We start from the raw sequence: 20,718 nt of genomic DNA, 5'->3' as shown, positions 1-20,718 counted from the left end.
ACGTGAAACGCCCCCGTGCCTCATCCCACGTCGAGGATGACGTCGTTCACGCCGTCAGAATATGCACGACGCACCTTGTTTTTCTTTTGCTTGCTTCTTTTTTTTTTGTTGCTTTCTTGGAAGTTTTTTGGTCTTTTCTTTTGAGCATGCATCTCTTCTCCAGCTTTGCAAAACTTTTCGGCCGTTGGTCGTAAAAACAACAACGAAACCTTTTGAGACGCACATCCTGAATGAGCTGTAGGCACGTCCAACGAACGCTCCTGACCACATCACACATGTCTTCAATCAGAACATGCTCCATTGAGGCCTTACTCTAATATGATGATGACATGAGCCACATCCAATATCAGAGTATTCAGAATAATAGGAGAATATACCTATATGAGGTGTGACCAAATAGTTTTTTGCTTTCGTTGGATAAACATAGTCATTGCCCACACAGGGTTGTTTCAAGAGCCGTCCAGTAACAGCTGCTCACTGTCATTTTGTTTTGCATTAGGGAATGAGCTCTCTTTAAATCCCCCCCCTCCCCCTCATGTCTCTGTTGGTACCAGGCCCCCGTAGCAGAGAAGCTGAGTCATGGCTGTCCCTACTGCGAGGCGATGTTTGCCACAAAGGTGCGCCTGCAGAAGCACAAGCTGTGGAACCACCCCGACCGGGTTAGTATGGAGCCCAAGGACGAGCAGCCCAAGCTCCAAAAGGCCCCCGTCAAGTCCAACGCCAAGAAAAGGTGACTGGGATTTTAGAGCTAAAACGATTCTCCCCCCCCCCCCCCCCTTACACACACACACACACACAAACTAATGGTGCTCGTGACGTCGCATTGCTTACTGCGCAAATCTGTTCCTCCCTCGGTCTTCAGGCCCATGGAGAACAGCCCCCCCTCCCCCGTGTTCTTCAAAGTGAAGAAGACCCACGAGGTGTCGGCGCCCTCGCGCAACGGCGAGCTGGCCCACCAGAGGAGCGAGAGGAAGCCGCACGGCCACAGTCAGCCTCCTCCTCCTCCTCCTCCTCCTCCTCCTCCTCCTCCTCCTCCACAGCAGCAGCAGCAGATCCACCATCCCTCGCCGGTCCTGCCTCAGTCCCAGCAGTCCCACAGCGCGTCGTCGGACGGGGAGGGCAGCGACAGCGATGGCGACAGCCTTCCCGCGTCCTTCCCCGACGAAGACCCGGAGCGAATGAGGCACAGTAAGATTATTTTGGCGTGCGTACGGTTCGCAAATGGACCGCGATTGTTTACTCCTTTCCAACCGCATCGTATGCGTTTTGACCGTTTCTTTTGTCTCTTGAGCCAGGACGGAAGCAGAAAACGCCGAAGAAGTTCACCGGAGAGCAGCCGTCCATATCTGGAACATTCGGACTGAAAGGTGAATGCCGAATGTCTCCTGTGGGTGTGACGGTAAACGGCCGGTGTGAAGGATTTCGGTGCATCTATTGGGAAAAGAATGGAATATAGTAGCTGGCTAGCAAGTTTGGTTGGCTCGTTTTTTAAAATACAAGTTTGAACATTAACCGACATTGACCAACTGGACCGTATTTGCCCGTCTTGGGCGGGAGTTCCGGAGAGGAAGGCTGGCATGTCCGTCTACAGAGCCGGCCAGTTAGCTAGCTAGTCTCCGATAGCACCCGCCCGCTCTCCTCCCGGCAAAGTGGAAGTTGGCAAATACGATCCAGTTGGTTAATGTTAACACTCTCGGTCCTGGAGAGTGACTAATACATATTAAGAGAAACTTGTAGTCTCCTAGCAGCGAGGAGCGTGGCAGACCCAGCGCTGCCTTTAGCCACCGGCCTGTTGTTGGGCTAATTTTCTGTAAGTAGTGTAGCATGAAGCCATGGTGGCATTAGCAAGGTAGCTAGCTAGCTAGCTGGCAGCTAAATGAGTAAAATGAATGAACTCGATGCTTCACAGTGAAGGAAAGCACATTGATATCGCCAGTGTTTTATGTCATATTTTCTTGTAACCGGCGTAGCCCGAAAGCACGGTGGAATTTGCAAGCTAACTACGTAGCTAGCCGTCCGCCAGTTGGCTTGGTAAACCCGGCCCTGCTCTCATGCTACACCGGCCATCTCTCTTCATCTCTCGGCTGACGTGGTTAGCGGGGAAGGCTAAGCTAAACCATTTGCACCGTTCTCTCTCTCCGTTTCTGAAATGCCGATGTTTCTAGGAGACTCAAATCTAGGTTCTACTCGTAGCGCGTTGTTTTGTTTTGGTTAGCTCAGAACGAGCCCTTTCGTGTGTCTCGACATGGAAATGTTTTGGGAGAGTATTTTTGCATTATGGGCTGGTTCAAAAGAGCTGAGCGACATCGTGTGAGTGTTCCCCCTACTGCTGCCGATCAATGGTGCTGGTCTTTGAACGCACCACGTTCTCTCTCTCTCTGTTCCATTCATATGCTGAAAATGTCTCATGACTCATAGGAGCAGGCGCTGTAAACTACTCATCACCACTTATCAAACAATCCAACCACAGATTGCAGCGCTCTCTCGCTCTCCTTCACTCCATCTGTCACTGATTCAGTAAAACTCAAAACAACTGCCTCTTCTCAGTTTCTACCTCCTTTTTTTTTCACATCCATCATCAACTTTTTTATTTTATTTTTTATTTCTCTCGTTCAGCCTTTCATCTGTCCCTCTCAGCTTGTATCTCTCAGTTTAACTATAATAGGTTCAATGGTAGTATTAATTACTGCCGTGTGTGTGTGTGTGTGTGTGTGTGTGTGTGTGTGTGTGTGTGTGTGTGTTGCAGGTATGACCAAGGTGGAGGAGAAGCTGAAGGCGGGCCGTGCGAAGAGGTCAGAAGGGAGTGGGTTCAGCGAGGAGCCCCAGAGAAGACCGACTTCAAGTCAGTCCTCCAAGAAGGATCCGGCTGCAACCGGCTCTGGTGAACTCAGATCTTTTTACCAGTGATACCAGTACAAATATTTAGTTTTACTGAACAAAAGTATGACTTTGCAAATCCATCAATCACGAAGGATGTCCTATTAACTTCCTGATAAACACGACACACATCACAAAATAGTGAGATAGGGCTTAAACATTATTATTTTGTATTATTTAACAATGTTTCAGTTATTTTTGTTAATCATTTAGTATAAAAAATGTCAAAATAGGGAACAATGTCCCCCATAATTTCTTAAAGTCTAAACACCAAAGATGTTCAATTACAATGAAATAAGAAAAGGAACAAAACCCCACATTTGATAAATAGAACCAATTAATATAACCGACTAATTGTTGCAGCACTATAATGATATTTGTCCGAAGAACAGTTATTATTACTCAGTAGTAGCCAAGTCAGCAGTGGTGAAGTCAGTAAAGGCTGTAGCTCATTGGGAGAGCGGTTCGATCCCCGCTCTGCCCATGTTGAAGTGTCCTTGAGCAAGGCACTGAACCCCCAGTTGCTTACCGGGCGCTTCACTGCAGCCCACTGCTCCTTAATAACCAGTAGTAGCCGAGTCAGTAGCAGTAGTAGCAGTAGTAGTAGCCGAGTCAGCAGTAGTAGTAGTAGTAGTAGTAGCCGAGTCAGCAGCAGTAGTAGTAGTAGTAGTAGTAGCCGAGTCAGCAGCAGTAGTAGTAGTAGTAGTAGTAGCCGAGTCAGTAGTAGTAGTAGTAGTAGTAGTAGCCGAGTCAGCAGCAGTAGTAGCAGTAGTAGTAGCCGAGTCAGCAGCAGTAGTAGTAGTAGTAGTAGCCGAGTCAGTAGTAGTAGTAGTAGTAGTAGTAGCCGAGTCAGCAGCAGTAGTAGCAGTAGTAGTAGCCGAGTCAGCAGCAGTAGTAGTAGTAGTAGTAGTAGCCGAGTCAGCAGCAGTAGTAGTAGTAGTAGTAGCCGAGTCAGCAGCAGTAGTAGTAGTAGTAGTAGCCGAGTCAGCAGCAGTAGTAGTAGTAGTAGTAGTAGCCGAGTCAGCAGCAGTAGTAGTAGTAGTAGTAGCCGAATCAGCAGCAGTAGTAGCAGTAATAGTAGTAGCCGAGTCAGCAGCAGTAGTAGTAGTAGTAGTAGTAGCCGAGTCAGTAGTAGTAGTAGTAGTAGTAGTAGCCGAGTCAGCAGCAGTAGTAGTAGTAGTAGTAGCCGAATCAGTAGCAGTAATAGTAGTAGCCGAGTCAGCAGCAGTAGTAGTAGTAGTAGTAGTAGCCGAGTCAGTAGTAGTAGTAGTAGTAGTAGTAATAGTAGTAGCCGAGTCAGTAGTAGTAGTAGTAGTAGTAGTAGCCGAGTCAGTAGTAGTAGTAGCAGTAGTAGTAGTAGTAGTAGTAGTAGTAGCCGAGTCAGTAGTAGTAGTAGCAGTAGTAGTAGTAGTAGTAGTAGCCGAGTCAGTAGTAGTAGTAGTAGCCGAGTCAGCAGCAGTAGTAGTAGTAGTAGTAGTAGTAGCCGAGTCAGTAGTAGTAGTAGCAGTAGTAGTAGTAGTAGTAGTAGCCGAGTCAGCAGCAGTAGTAGTAGTAGTAGTAGTAGTAGTAGCCGAGTCAGCAGCAGTAGTAGCAGTAGTAGTAGAGTCAGTAGTAGTAGTAGTAGTAGCCGAGTCAGCAGCAGTAGTAGTAGTAGTAGTAGCCGAGTCAGTAGTAGTAGTAGTAGTAGCCGAGTCAGCAGTAGTAGTAGTAGTAGCCGAGTCAGTAGCAGTAGTAGTAGTAGTAGTAGTAGTAGTAGCCGAGTCAGCAGCAGTAGTAGTAGTAGTAGCCGAGTCAGTAGTAGTCGTAGTAGTAGTAGTAGTAGCCGAGTCAGCAGTAGTAGTAGTAGTAGCCGAGTCAGTAGCAGTAGTAGTAGTAGTAGTAGTAGTAGTAGTAGTAGCCGAGTCAGCAGCAGTAGTAGTAGTAGTAGTAATAGTAGTAGTAGTAGCCGAGTCAGCAGTAGTAGTAGTAGTAGAAGTAGCCGAGTCAGCAGTAGTAGTAGTAGTAGAAGTAGCCGAGTCAGCAGTAGTAGTAGTAGTAGTAGTAGTAGCCGAGTCAGCAGTAGTAGTAGTAGTAGAAGTAGTAGTAATAGTAGTAGCCGAGTCAGTAGTAGTAGTAGTAGTAGTAGTAATAGCCGAGTCAGCAGTAGTAGTAGTAGTAGCCGAGTCAGTAGCAGTAGTAGTAGTAGTAGCCGAGTCAGTAGTAGTAGTAGAAGTAGTAGTAGTAGTAGTAGCCGAGTCAGCAGTAGTAGTAGTAGTAGTAGTAGCCGAGTCAGCAGTAGTAGTAGTAGTAGTAGTAGCCGAGTCAGCAGTAGTAGTAGTAGCAGTAGTAGTAGCCGAGTCAGCAGTAGTAGTAGTAGTAGTAGTAGCCGAGTCAGCAGTAGTAGTAGTAGTAGCCGAGTCAGTAGCAGTAGTAGTAGTAGTAGCCGAGTCAGCAGTAGTAGTAGTAGTAGTAGTAGTAGTAGTAGTAGTAGTAGTAGTAGTAGCCGAGTCAGTAGTAGTAGTAGTAGTAGTAGTAGTAGCCGAGTCAGCAGTAGTAGTAGCCGAGTCAGTAGTAGTAGTAGTAGTAGTAGCCGAGTCAGCAGTAGTAGTAGTAGTAGTAGTAGTAGTAGTAGTAGTAGTAGTAGTAGTAGTAGTAGTAGTAGTAGTAGTAGCCGAGTCAGTAGTAGTAGTAGTAGTAGTAGTAGTAGTAGTAGTAGTAGTAGTAGTAGTAGTAGTAGTAGTAGTAGTAGCCGAGTCAGTAGTAGTAGTAGTAGTAGTAGTAGTAACCGAGTCAGCAGTAGTAGTAGTAGTAGTAGTAGTAGTAGTGAATATGGCGACTGTGGTTAGCAGGTCCGTCTTTCATTCAGAAGACCGGCGGTTCGATCCCCGTAGCTGTGTCTACGGTGTATGATTGTAAGTCAGCTAAATGTAAAAACATGTGAGTAGTAACATATAATTCAGATAATGAGAGAACAAATGATAATTAGAAGAACACATTATTTTGTCAAATTGTTGATATGCTTGATAAGTGCTTAATAATACTATCAAGAGCCTCTCTGCAGGCTTCATCCTCTCACAACAACACATTACCACTGACTGAATGAAACCATGAATACCAAGCACAACACATGGAAAGCGTCCCACCCAGCGAGGGACCAATCGTAACGCTGCGTTTCTCTCCTCAGGCGCCGACACCCAATGGCAGCGGGCGATCCAGGAGCGAGGGGAGGTGGTGTGCCCCACCTGCTCCATCGTCACCAGGAAAACCGTCCACGGCCTCAAGAAACACATGGAGATCTGCCAAAAGGTCAGTGGGCGATGCAGACGTCCATCAGTGTGTGTGTGTGTGTGTGTGTGTAATTCTTTCTATTTGCGGATCCTTGATGATCTTACGTCAGACACTTAAGATAATCCTTTATTTATTTATTTATCCGTTATTAGTTCCGCAGCGTGGGGAAATTTACAGGATTACAGCTGCATGCAGAAAATGCAAAAAGCATAGTAAGATAAATCAAAAACAGGCATTTTTAAATAAGTAATAAGGTTTAAATCCTACTTTAAAAACTACAAATATTATATGTACAGACAGAATCAATTTTTTATTATTATTTTTTTTTTTTTTTGGGGTGTTTTGTCAGGTGGTCTTAGCTGCCGAGCACAGCACTGCTAATGAAGAAGCTAACGGCTAACGAACGGAGGTTCCATTCAGTTCCATTGTGGTGCGTTCAGGCTCCAAACACTAACAAACGGGCGAAGGTGAATTCACGACCGTAGCCTGCACATGAGATTGCGACATAATCACGATGTGTTCAAATGCATTTTTGGCAAAACTTGAATAAATCCAGTGGTTTGAAGGGTATGTTTTTAGAGCAATATACAATATTATATATTACATTATTACAACAAAAAAAAGTGACATATAAAAAAAATTAGTTTAAATATAAATACAATCCTAATCATTTGAATTGTGTGTTTTCTGCAAGTAACCACTGCATATGACAATTACAAAGTAAAAACATAACAATTAATATTTTGGGCTTCTTTTTCTGCCAATTGTCCAAAACAGAAAAATTGATGATCCATAATGAAAGGCACAGATCCCTTTGTGGATCTAACTTCATAAAAACAATTGCTAAGGAAATAAAAGATTGTATTGTTATTGATTAAATTAGTAGTTTTAATGATGTATTGATCCGTTACGCCACTATCATCAATCAAAAACTGTTTCCACATCATCATATTTGTGGTCTTAATGAACCACAAAGCTCTTTTCTTTCTCTCCGAGTATGAAACAAAGCTCTCTCGACCCCGGAGCGGCGGTACTTCCCACGTTGGATTGCATACCTTCGCCGCACCGTTATGGGCCTTTACAGCAACGATATCGATCAATACTGAGGCGAAGGAGGGGGTCGTCCACCTAAAAAAAAAAAAAAAATGAATTGTTGCCACCAGAATTGCGCACTAATAACAACCTCTATTGGGTTACAGCGGCCGAGGGAGATATTGATGGATCCAATAAAGAGCGCCGCCGCCATTAGTTGGGTTACTCGTTAATAGATATGTGTCCGTCCCCGTCCCCCCCCCCCCCCAATCTTTTGGCCTTTTAACCCCTGCAGCTCCAGGATGCCCTGAAGTGCCAGCAGTGCCACAAACAGTTCAGGTCCAAGGCCGGCCTCAACTACCACACCATGGCTGAACACAGCACCAAGGTACATCCGCAGAGGAGCACGAATGAGGCCCCGCCCCCAACGTAACACGGTGCCTCGTCTAGGTTTTAGTTTCTTTCACGGTTATATTTTTCATTGGCTTCAAATTAAAAATGTTGATGAGGAGTCGCCCCCTGGTGGTCAGGAGAGAGAATGCAGCTTTAACACATGAAGCATAGACTTCTATACAACCAGAGGAGTCGCCCCCTGGTGGTCAGGAGAGAGAATGCAGCTTTAACACATGAAGCATAGACTTCTATACAAGCAGAGGAGTCGCCCCCTGGTGGTCAGGAGAGAGAATGCAGCTTTAACACATGAAGCATAGACTTCTATACAACCAGAGGAGTCGCCCCCTGGTGGTCAGGAGAGAGAATGCAGCTTTAACACATGAAGCATAGACTTTTATACAACCAGAGGAGTCGCCCCCTGGTGGTCAGGAGAGAGAATGCAGCTTTAACACATGAGGCATAGACTTCTATACAACCAGAGGAGTCGCCCCCTGGTGGTCAGGAGAGAGAATGCAGCTTTAACACATGAAGCATAGACTTCTATACAACCAGAGGAGTCGCCCCCTGGTGGTCAGTAGAGAGAATGCAGCTTTAACACATGAAGCGTAGACTTCTATACAACCAGAGGAGTCGCCCCCTGGTGGTCAGTAGAGAGAATGCAGCTTTAACACATGAAGCATAGACTTCTATACAACCAGAGGAGTCGCCCCCTGGTGGTCAGGAGAGAGATAAACTCACTCACGTTGTCCAGATGAGGATGGGGATCTAATGTTTCGCCACTGACCCAATGAACACTGTAGTTGGTTATTAATAGACACCAAAGCACGGATCCACCTTCACAGGTACGCGCCAACCGTCGGGGAAAAAAACCAGCGTTTTTCCCACGAGTTAAATCTCATTTTATTGTGCTGCCTGGCTCGTCTTTGGATCGCTTGTAAACGTTCACGCTCATGTTTCTCCGTGCAGCCCGTCGTCCCCGGTGACAGCCGAGAGCTTCATTAAGATATCGTGACGCTCCGGCATTGGAGCAGCGGCGCCGCTGTGAAAGTTTGTTGAATAATTCAACGCTGCCGCGCAAACAACTACAAATATCATGAAAGATTAATGAATGCACGCGCAGCAAAAGTGTGTGTGTGTGTGTGTGTGTGTGTGTGTGTGTGTGTGTGTGTGTGTGTGACGCTCAGACATGTCTCAGATTAGATATTAGATATTTAAAACTTTTGTGATGAGCTGTGCCGCCTGGGATTTATTATTTCACGTTTCTCTATTTACAAGAAAACTTTTAACGGGAGTATGAAGACGTACTCGTACCTCCATGAGCATGTTTATGCTTTTCTATTATGATGCCTGTATATTAATAAATCAAGCTACTTATTGTTTTTATTATCTTATCTAGTGAGGACATTTGATGTATCCCTATACATATATATATATATATATATATATATATATATATATATATATATATATATATATATATATATAAAGTATATGTACTTACTGAATACTACACGGTACTCAGGAAGAGTAGTAAGTTGCTTTTAACTTATTACCAGTTTAAAACGTAATAACATTACTTTGCTTATTACTCAAAGTAATAACTCGCTGCTGTTGGTCCTGCGGTGTTGTTTGTGTACGTGCAGTGGAGATATTGTATTATGGTGCATTATCTTTATATAGACGTGTGGTTATATACTGTAAATACATGTATTTCTGCTCCATTTCTACTGCTTTTTTTTGTTCTAAGTTCTCTCTCTTTGCCGTTTGCACTTCCGGACGGCGCTATTTTTGTTGGTTTTCGACTCGCTCTTGTGTGGCCCCGCCCCCTCCGAGCTCCCCGGGGCTGACAGCAGGGACAGGGGTCAACCCGCCGAGTGTGACCTTGGCGTTGCCGTCGCCTCCTCCCTCCCTCCTCTTCCTCCCCCTGTTTTCTCTTTCCTTTTCTTTTCTTTTTCCGCTCTCCCGATGCCGTATATCGTAGCCGTCGTGCTGAGCGGCATTTCATCTCCTTTCACACCGAAGCTTCGGTCGCGTCCGTCAGTCATCTCCAATCTTTCTCCACGTGTGTTAACGCGTGAGAAAACGCATGAAGTTCTCCCCGCTGGGACTCTCTCCTCCTCCTCCTCCTCCTCCTCCTCCCGGCAAGGCCCCGGCCATCTGTTGTTCTGGTCTCGGCTCCGTTTTTTTTTCCGGGGCACCAGCGAGTGAAAACACGAGTTTGACGGTTGTCGTAAACGCAACCTTGAGGAACGGCATCGCCATGGAAACCTTTCGTGATCCCCGGGGCGAGACGGGAAACACGTTTCTTTTTTTTTTTATCATTGATTGCTTTTTTTTCTTAAAGCAAATGGGGGAGGGGGGGGGGGGTGTTGTTGTTGTTGAGGTGGGATGCAATAATGTGACGTTGTGTTTGTTCCTCAGCCCTCGGGAAGCGAACGCCAGACGGGCGACAAGCAAGAGGAGAGAGAACGACTGCGGAGAGTGTTGAAACAGATGGGACGAATCAAGTGTCCTAGCGAGGTACACGCTCCCTTTGCCTCCTCCCTTGGTCTCCTCTCTTGGTCTCCTCTCTTGGTCTCCTCCCGTTGCCTCCTCCCTTTGCCTCCTCCCTTTGCCTCCTCCCTTTGCCTCCTCTCTTGGTCTCCTCCCAGTGCCTCCTCCCTTTGCCTCCTTTCTTGGTTTCCTCCTGTTGCCTCCTCCCTTTGCCTCCTCTCTTGGTCTCCTCCCGTTGCCTCCTCCCTTTGCCTCCTCCCTTTGCCTCCTCTCTTGGTCTCCTCCCGGTGCCTCCTCCCTTTGCCTCCTCTCTTGGTTTCCTCCTGTTGCCTCCTCCCTTTGCCTCCTCTCTTGGTCTACTACTGTTGCCTCCTCCCTTTGCCTCCTCTCTTGGTCTCCTCCCGTTGCCTCCTCCCTTTGCCTCCTCTCTTGGTTTCCTCCTGTTGCCTCCTCCCTTTGTCTCCTCTCTTGGTCTCCTACTGTTGCCTCCTCCCTTTGCCTCCTCTCATGGTTTCCTCCTGTTGCCTCCTCCCTTTGCCTCCTCCCTTTGCCTCCTCTCTTGGTCTCCTCCCAGTGCCTCCTCCCTTTGCCTCCTTTCTTGGTTTCCTCCTGTTGCCTCCTCCCTTTGCCTCCTCTCTTGGTCTCCTACTGTTGCCTCCTCCCTTTGCCTCCTCTCTTGGTTTCCTCCTGTTGCCTCCTCCCTTTGCCTCCTCTCTTGGTCTCCTCCCTTTGCCTCCTCCCTTTGCCTCCTCTCTTCGTCTCCTACCGTTGCCTCCTCCCTTTGCCTCCTCTCTTGGTCTCCTCCTGTTGCCTCCTCCCTTTGCCTCCTCTCTTGGTCTCCTCCCTTTGCCTCCTCCCTTTGCCTCCTCTCTTGGTCTCCTACCGTTGCCTCCTCCCTTGTTCTCCTCCCTTTGCCTCCTGCCTTGGTCTCCTCCCTTTGCCTCCTCTCTTGGTTTCCTCCCGTTGCCTCCTCCCTTTTCCTCCTCCCTTTGCCTCCTCCCTTGGCCTCCTCCCTTGTTCTCCTCCCTTTGCCTCCTCTCTTGGTCTCCTCCCTTTGCCTCCTCCCTTTTCCTCCTCCCTTGTTCTCCTCCCTTTGCCTCCTCCCTTGTTCTCCTCCCTTTGCCTCCTCCCTTGTTCTCCACCCTTTGCCTCCTCTCTTGGTCTCCTCCCTTTGCCTCCTCCCTTTTCCTCCTCCCTTGTTCTCCTCCCTTTGCCTCCTCTCTTTCTCTTTCTTTCTCTTTCACGTCCTCTCGTTCTTTTGCTTCCCTTCGCCTGGATACTTGTACTCTTATTGACGCTCATTATCGGTTCTCTGTCATTATTTTGACAGGAAAAAAGACGATTAATTAAGAAAGTATTCGACATTTCTTCATTATTCTTGTGTGTAAACAAACCGTTAATATATACAAGAAGTTCTAAAATCTTTCAAATACATTCTCAGCTAAACAATCAGTTCAGTAATTACCTTTATTGATCATCTCTCTTCTTGTGATCAAACTTTGTGTTGCATCACTAGAGACAGAGAGACAGAGAGACAAACAGACAAAGAGACAGAGAGAGAGATAAAGAGACAGAGAGACAAACAGACAAAGAGACAGAGAGACAAGGGGACAAAGAGACAGAGAGACAAGGAGACAGAGAGAGAGATAAAGAGACAGAGAGACAAACAGACAAAGAGACAGAGAGAGATAAAGAGACAGAGAGACAAGGGGACAAAGAGACAGAGAGAGAGATAAAGAGACAGAGAGACAAGGGGACAAAGAGACAGAGATAGATAAAGAGACAGAGAGACAAACAAACAAAGAGACAGAGAGACAGAGAGACAAACAGACAAAGAGACAGAGAGAGAGATAAAGAGACAGAGAGACAAGGGGACAAAGAGACAGAGAGAGATAAAGAGACAGAGAGACAAACAAACAAAGAGACAGAGAGAGAGATAAAGAGACAGAGAGACAGAGAGACAAGGGGACAAAGAGACAGAGAGAGATAAAGAGACAGAGAGACAAACAAACAAAGAGACAGAGAGAGATAAAGAGACAGAGAGACAATGGGACAAAGAGACAGAGAGAGATAAAGAGACAGAGAGACAAACAAACAAAGAGACAGAGAGAGAGATAAAGAGACAGAGAGACAGAGAGACAATGGGACAAAGAGACAGAGAGAGATAAAGAGACAGAGAGACAGAGAGACAAGGGGACAAAGAGACAGAGAGAGATAAAGAGACAGAGAGACAGAGAGACAAGGGGACAAAGAGACAGAGAGAGAGATAAAGAGACAAACAGACAAAGAGACAGAGAGACAAGGGGACAAAGAGACAGAGAGACAAGGAGACAGAGAGAGAGATAAAGAGACAGAGAGACAAACAGACAAAGAGACAGAGAGAGATAAAGAGACAGAGGGACAAGGGGACAAAGAGACAGAGAGAGAGATAAAGAGACAGAGAGACAAACAGACAAAGAGACATAGAGAGATAAAGAGACAGAGAGACAAGGAGACAGAGAGAGAGATAAAGAGACAGAGAGACAAACAGACAAAGAGACAGAGAGACAAGGGGTCAAAGAGACAGAGAGAGAGATAAAGAGACAGAGAGACAAGGGGATAAAGAGACAGAGAGAGAGATAAAGAGACAGAGAGACAAGGGGATAAAGAGACAGAGAGACAAGGAGACAGAAAGACAAAGAGACAGAGAGACAAACAGACAAAGACACAGAGAGACAAGGAGACAGAAAGACAAAGAGACAGAGAGACAAAGACACAGAGAGACAAGGAGACAGAAAGACAAAGAGACAGAGAGAGAGATAAAGAGACAGAGAGACAAACAGACAAAGAGACAAGGAGACAAGGAGACAGAAAGACAAAGAGACAGAGAGACAAGGAGACAGAAAGATAAAGAGACAAAGAGAGGAGGATTGATACGAGGATGTCTCACTCCAGAACGTCTAAAGAACCGATAGCAGAACCGTTGACTCCGGACCGCACCAATACTCTTGAGTCCTGTTTGGAACCGGGCTCCGGGGGGCGTTCCAACTCTCCTTATCTGCCCGTTCGGACTTGATTTGTATTTTGGTTTTCCTCCTTTTCCCTTCGTGCCTCGCTCTCGACGCGTTGCCCCCAAAACCCACATCCACCGCTCTGCTTCCCATTACTCCCACTAGAGGGAGAGGGGGGAGTCTCTACTGGGACTCTACTGGGACCAATGGCCCCTCGCTGGTAGACCAGCGGCTTCCTCTCGATTTCTCCGTCTCTTTGACCAATTCCTGTATTATTGTTGCGTCACACTGACCCGGTTTCCTGCTTAATGTGTGTTTTTTTTAGTTTTTTTAGTAATTCTGTCTCATTTCTGCCTCTGGCCTCACTCGACCACACACACATTATGTGTGCAAACACACACACACACACACACACATACGCATACGCAGGGCTGTTCGGTCCACTTTTCCAGCCTGATGGGCTACCAGTACCACCAGAAGCGTTGTGGGAGGGGGCTCTGTGACGATGAGAAGCCTGTGTTTCTGTGCCAGCACTGTGGGAAGACGTACCACTCCAAGACCGGCAGAGACTACCACGTGCGTACCGAACACTGCCCGGCTATCGTCGCCGTGACGACCACCGACGACAGGGACGTCATCACCGACACCAACAACAACACTGGCAAAGAGAGGGTGAGATCATCTTTTTTGTCAGTTCCCCAGTGACGAAGCATTTTTATTTACTAGATTTCGCTAAATAAATAATAAATAAATAAATAAATATCGGGATGCCCCAAAACTGACTTTTTTCGTCAAGCTTTGTTTATACTCACGAGCCTCTGCAGACTCCTTAAATTTGGAGTACGTGAGATATACTAAAATATATATATATATATATATATATAAAAATTACCATCCATTAAAAAATACTTTAAAGATATAATATTAGCAATTAATATAAATATTATATATATTAATATGAATAAATATTCAATACAATATAAGTGAATTTTATGTATTCTATATTAAATATATAATATAAGATATTAAATTAGTTTTCAACCCAAAATGCGTTACGCTGGTTAGGGGGTACTTAAAATGTAACTCAAAGGTTCAATATCCTGTAAACTATTTCATTTGTTTTAAGACCTAAAAAACTAATTGTCCTTCTTTGTAAAAACAGGTAAATGGTCTTTTAGACCTTCTTAACATTCACAATTAAGGCTTTCAGGGGGTCTGAAAATAAATAAATGCACCGACTTGTTATTTATTTAATGAATGGAATCCAATCCTTTGTAATAACTAGAGAATAAACGCACCCCCATGACCCCCCCCCTCCCGCCCCCCCAGGTGGTCTCCGGGGAGTCTCCATCACTCGGGAAGAAGGAGCCGAGCCCCCCCGAGAAGGAGGAGCGGCAGGAGAAAGCCCCCCCCGGCCCGCCGAGGGACAAGGAGAGAGAAGCCGGGGACAAGGAGAGGGAGAGGGAGCGAGTCAAGGAGAGGGAGCGAGTCAAGGAGAGGGAGCGAGTCAAGGAGAGGGAGCGAGTCAAGGAGAGGGAGCGAGTCAAGGAGAGAGCGCCGCCGGCCGCCAACCAAGGGGACGACTTCGAGCGCACCCCGAGCGGCAGGGTGCGGCGCCGCTCGGCCCAGGTGGCGGTGTTCCACCTGCAGGAGATAGCGGAGGACGAGCTGGCCAAAGACTGGGGCACCAAGCGCCGCATCAAGGACGACCTGGTGCCGGACAGCAAGAGGGTGAGGACGGCGGGGGCGGCGATGTCCGTGAATTGTAGTAACATTTTTTTATTTAAGCCCTATCACTCTTCATTTATAGGGGGGGTTCTAAACCAGATGAGGTAATAATAGTCCCCTGAGAAAAAATAAGGCCTCCGGGCTGCTTTCACACCTGTCGTTGGGCTCATTTGGTACGGAACAAATGTGATTGAGGAAGACTTGAAACTAGAGATTGAGACGATAAACTAATGTTTACAATGTTTACTGAGGGAATAAATCAAGAGAAGTAGAGTCATTTATATAGACTTCTATACAACCAGAGGAGTCGCCCCCTGGTGGTCAGGAGAGAGAATGCAGCTTTAACACATGAAGCGTAGACTTCTATACAACCAGAGGAGTCGCCCCCTGGTGTTCTAGGAGAGAGAATGCAGCTTTAACACATGAAGCGTAGACTTCTATACAACCAGAGGAGTCGCCCCCTGGTGGTCAGGAGAGAGAATGCAGCTTTAACACATGAAGCATAGACTTCTATACAACCAGAGGAGTCGCCCCCTTGGTGGTCAGGAGAGAGAATGCAGCTTTAACACATGAAGCATAGACTTCTATACAACCAGAGGAGTCGCCCCCTGGTGGTCAGGAGAGAGAATGCAGCTTTAACACATGAAGCATAGACTTCTATACAACCAGAGGAGTCGCCCCCTTGGTGGTCAGGAGAGAGAATGCAGCTTTAACACATGAAGCATAGACTTCTATACAACCAGAGGAGTCGCCCCCTGGTGGTCAGGAGAGAGAATGCAGCTTTAACACATGAAGCATAGACTTCTATACAACCAGAGGAGTCGCCCCTTGGTAGTCAGGAGAGAGAATGCAGCTTTAACACATGAAGCGTAGACTTCTATACAACCAGAGGAGTCGTCCCCTGGTGGTCAGTAGAGAGAATGCAGGTTCTAAGACACTTCCGCAATTACCTCGCAGATGACAACATGTTTTCCTCTATGCAGTTAAACTACACGCGTCCCGGCCTCCCCAACTTCAGCCAAGAGCTGTTAGAGACCTGGAAGAACCAAGTGAAGGAGAAGGGCTTCATCTGCTGCATCAACGAAGTAAGAACTTCTCCACGTAGAGAAAAACGGATTTGGATATACTGTCTTGATATTGAGTGCTTTATTTAGGTTTATGTGGACTGAGTGAGTTTGTTTATTTCTGTTTGGGCTCAGAACTGTGAAGCTGTGTACTCCAGCGTATCGGGACTGAAGGCCCACCTGGCCAACTGCAGCCAGGTAGAAACACTGGAGCAAAGCCACCAACCGGATTACATACACACACACACACACACACACACACACACACACACATGCAGACATTTAACCCACATTTATACTTTAGTTGACAACCAGAAAATTAAATCTGGTTGTAAAATGTAAATAAAACCTTATAAAAATAGCAAAGAATTGCATGTCTATCTTCTAAATAGGACGTCACAGTTCAGGAAACACATATACATATATTTTATATATATTTAAAATAGCTGAACATATATTATTATTGCGCCAACACACAAAGGCAATAAAACCTCAATTGTATGACAAAAATGTTACATAATGACTGCAGAGTCACAAAAGCATGTACTGATGGAGACGAGGAAACTAACAGGCATATATACTGTGTGTGTGTGTGTGTGTGTGTGTGTGTGTGTGTGCGTGTGCGTGTGTGTGCGTGTGTGCGCGTGTGTGCGTGTGTGTTGCAGGGTGGCGGAGAACTGGGAAAGTACACTTGTCTGATCTGTCAGAAGGACTTTAGCTCGGAGAGCGGCGTGAAGTACCACATCAGCAAGACACACTCACAGGTGGGTCAGCGTTGAACTCCCCAAACCTCTAAATTATTTATAGTTACCTGAAATATTCTCTCACAGGCAGCATTTTATTTTATTCCCGTTAACATACAGTAAAACACTAAGTTTGGTATATATATATATATATACCAACATTTATATATATATACACCAAAATATATATATACCTATATATATATATATATATATATACACCAAAATATATATATATTCACCAAAATATATATATATAAATATATACATACCAATATGTATATATATATATATATATACACCAAAAAAAAAAAAATATATATATACATATATATTTATATAACACATTCATTTGTTTTGTTGCTTAATACATTTTGTTGCCACAAAATAATAAAATGTTTAAAATCTTAAATTATTACCATCTTATGGGACTTCAGGGGCCTCATATTACAGCATTAAGACAACCAATCGACTCTTCGCTATGCCCCGCCCCCTTGTATGCGGACTGACCAATCCTAGCGTAGCATCAGTGGGCGGGGCTTAGCAAAAGATAAAGTTGACAGTAGAAATGTTATTATCGTATTTATAGCCGACCCTCGTTAGCCGGTCGCTAACAGCTGATCAGCCAGATTAGTGACTTGGCACAGGCGCACTTAAGGTGGGATGACTTTTTTAAGGTGGACCAGCGCAATCCTCCTTTCGGTTTAAAAAAAAAAAAGTTAAAAAAGTTTAACTGATCTTTATAGTTCGTATATCTTACAAAAAAAAGTTACTCCTTATTTTTGGTAACCGGGCCTGACATTGTGTATGTCCAGAACTGGTTCCGTGCGGCGGCCAGCCAGGTGGCCTCCAGCGCCAAGAGCAAAGCGCCGGAGAACAACGGCATCAAAGGCGAGGTGCGGAACGGCGCCGCCACGGGCAAGAAGAGGGGCCGCAAGCCCAAAGAGCGCCCCCTTGTGGCTGCTGCGCCCCTCCTCCTCCAAACACAAACTGAAGCGTCGCCCGCCACTCAGAACTCGACCCCCGCCTCGGCGACTCCCTCACAGACCCCGACCCGGACGCCCGACCCGACGACGACGACGACGGACGGCGCCGACCCGGGCCGAACCGGACAGCCCGCCGTCCCCGGCGCCGCCAGACGGAGCAAACCGCAGAGGCCGCCGCTCTCGGAGTAGCTCCTCCCACCCAGTCGGAGTAGCTCCTCCCCCCCTCGCTGGAGGAGTCGCGGGCAGGAAGCTCAAAAGACCTTTTTTGAACTCAACCTTTCAGAAACATTTAGTACAGAGTCGACGTGTCTGCTGGTATAAACAACGCTCCTGGATCAGTTTCATTTCTCCATTCCTCTTTTGTCTCCCTTTTTTTTTTTTTAAAGGCACAGGTCTGGCTTTCTGTGGGGGGGTGGGGGGGGGTAGTAAATCAAAGATAAAAGGGTTTTCTTTTTGGTTTTTTTAACAACAAAGCCAGAAGAGTGATTCTCTCTCTGCGGTGTTCATGTTGTGTTTGAGAGGTTTTAAAAAAACAAACAAACAAACAAACAAACAAAAAAGGACATTCTATTAGCATGGTGAGGTCATTTAATGATTAGATTTTTTTTTATCCCTCCCACAGATATACTGTACTGTGTACATAAACAATATCTATATCTATATATCTATATACTCAAAAGCAATGATACCATCTGTCCTTTTTTTTTATTTTTTAAAAAGCCTGACGCGTCCGATCGGATCGCGAGCAGTCAGATTTTATTATGTTGGTGTTGCAGTGTGTGTGCTGTAGTGCAATGAACTTTATTTTAATTATTATTTTTTTTCCCCGAGTTTCATTTTGGTTGTATTTGTTTTTTATTTTCATGTTTCGAGTAAGCAAAATGTCATATAAGCTAAAAATGTTGGTCAGTTCTTAATCAAATTCCACTTTGTTTTTTTTTCCTACAGCTATGACATTTATTTTTATTTTATATTTCTTAAATCTGCATCACGTGACGATGAAAAGGCATCTAAGATTATTTCCACGGTTCTTCTTCACGTAAGTTAATAAGCAGAATACAAACCCCCCCCCCCCCCAAAAAAAAAAGAAAGTGATTGTTTGAGATTTCCATCCGTGAGGTTTTAACGAGGCGTTGTTTAATTGATTTAAACTTGAATAATTCTGTCTAAAAAGAGGACAGTGTTGGACCGGAGGTGAGCTTGTTGCACCATTGCAGCACAATCAAAAACAAGTGACGCGACACAACGTTTTCTCGACTGCTTTAGCTTGAATCGAATGAGCTGAGGAGAGAATTATCTTTTTATAGAGAGGGGTTTGAGGGAAGTAAATCTTTTACGTACGAAAAAAAAAAAAAAACGAACAGAAAGAGGACGAAAAAAAGAAGAAGAAGAAAACGCTTAAAATGAAGATTTCACGTGAATTAATTCGCCCGGATGCTCAAAAGTTATCGCCTTGCACTTTAACCCCCTTAACCCCTCTCGCTCCCCTCTTGTATTTTTGCACTCCAGGAGTGATATTTTACTCTAGAGAAAAGAAGAAGAAAATAACTACATTTTGACTCTCTAGATATAGTATCTGTACTCCCAACACGACCGTATAATTATGACTCGCCACACAAAGCCATAACAGGGTCTTGTTGAATTTTAAGGCTGCTGCGAGATAGTTTAGCTTCAGATTTTAAAATAAATAAATGAAATTTGAATTTAAAAAAAAAAAGATTTGTGCAATCAGAGAGTATTTTCACTTTTTATCACATCTAAGGTAGATACTTGAAACCACAGTTATATTATAACGATATTGAGCAAATTAATACAAATATTTTGATTTATATTTGGAGTCTTATGTCCGTAAAAAAATAATGACTTTGCTTGCTTTAAAAAATAAAAATGTTAAAAAAAAAAGAATAAAAATAAAAATGAATAAAAAAGCGACAGATCATAAATCTATTTTATATCCTCTCGTGTGTATTATCACCCATATAGCAATCTGATAGCTTTGGACCACGTTGTGATATTCTGGTGAGATAATAAAGGGTGCTTTATTTGCCTCTCTACCTTAACGGACCTCACGTCCGCTGACACATCCGCCCCGTTTCCTCCTCACTTCATTTCTTTGTCGTCATTAAAAATAAATAAAATTGAGCACTGATGTCAACGGAACATTTTCAACAAAAAAATAATAATATTTAATAATAATAATAATAATGTGTCCCAGGTGGTGTCATCCCTACGCCGTGACCTTTTTTTTTTTTTTTTTTAAATACATTGTAGAGCAAAAGATTGGAGCCGAATTCCTCCATTATTAATCAACCGGTGGAGCTTAATTCAGGTGGGGATGATTATGCATGTTGTCCCGTCTCCGATTGGACCTTTTTAATCTTCTATCCAGGTTCAAACTGACGGACAGGACAAGTTAGACAAGCACTGATTGGTCCTCGGACCTTTTTCTTTTTTTTTAAAGATATGGAGCTGTCCAGACCGTGTGTGTGTGTGTGTGTGTGTGTGTGTGCAAAACAAGTTATTAGCACCTTTGTAAAAGAGTGGATGTCAGAAATAATATGAACACTTTTTGGGGTGGAGCGTGGGCACAGAATGGGTCCCATCGGCTGCTTCGTTGATGACGTCACATCGACCGCGTTTACACCCTGACGAGCTTCGGTGTTGCAATATGATAGTTATAGGCACTGCTTTCTGACAGTGGGGTATTTTATATTTTAACACACCCTTTACTATCCGTCTTCCTATGCGGTGTGTGAACACACACACACGGCCGTCCCTGCGGTGTGAGCGAACGTGTATCGAGAGAGTACGGCAATACACCATATTTAGCTGTTTTTTTTTTCTTTCTGTTGGCTTGCCGATATATATTTCGATTTATATATCGATGTTCGTCTTCTCAAAAAATTGTATGGCGCTTGTTTCTTTTCTTTTTTCACTTTTCACCCCCCCCCCCCCCTACTTTCATTTGTTTTGCTTTGAAAAAAAATGTTGTTTTTTTTACACATTACGTAAAGGTTGATTTAAAAAAAATTTAAAAAAGAACATTTGTAGACCACAGAGAACATTGTGGGCCCGCGTGTCGGCATACACTGTTATTTTAATCCATTTTGACAACACACATTCTTCTTTTTCCCCCAATACACAA

The 20,718-nt window shown here is 44.8% G+C and overlaps 1 protein-coding gene across 1 annotated transcript; it reads left to right on the top strand.

Moving 5' to 3' along the window:
- Positions 1-560: 560 nt before the first annotated feature.
- Positions 561-18,000, top strand: znf512b (zinc finger protein 512B). The gene is made up of 13 exons (XM_034537550.1): positions 561-730; positions 863-1,188; positions 1,296-1,367; positions 2,747-2,881; positions 6,041-6,162; positions 7,472-7,564; positions 9,991-10,089; positions 13,584-13,724; positions 14,382-14,783; positions 15,764-15,865; positions 15,980-16,042; positions 16,510-16,608; positions 17,403-18,000. Exons 1-13 carry the CDS (start codon positions 603-605, stop codon positions 17,760-17,762), a joined length of 2,142 nt encoding a protein of 713 aa, XP_034393441.1. The 5' UTR covers positions 561-602; the 3' UTR covers positions 17,763-18,000.
- Positions 18,001-20,718: the final 2,718 nt, after the last annotated feature.

This window comes from Cyclopterus lumpus, chromosome 7, assembly GCF_009769545.1.
Source record: "Cyclopterus lumpus isolate fCycLum1 chromosome 7, fCycLum1.pri, whole genome shotgun sequence".
Taxonomy (NCBI): Eukaryota; Metazoa; Chordata; class Actinopteri; order Perciformes; family Cyclopteridae; genus Cyclopterus; species Cyclopterus lumpus.
This window is presented reverse-complemented; position numbering and strand designations above follow the sequence as displayed.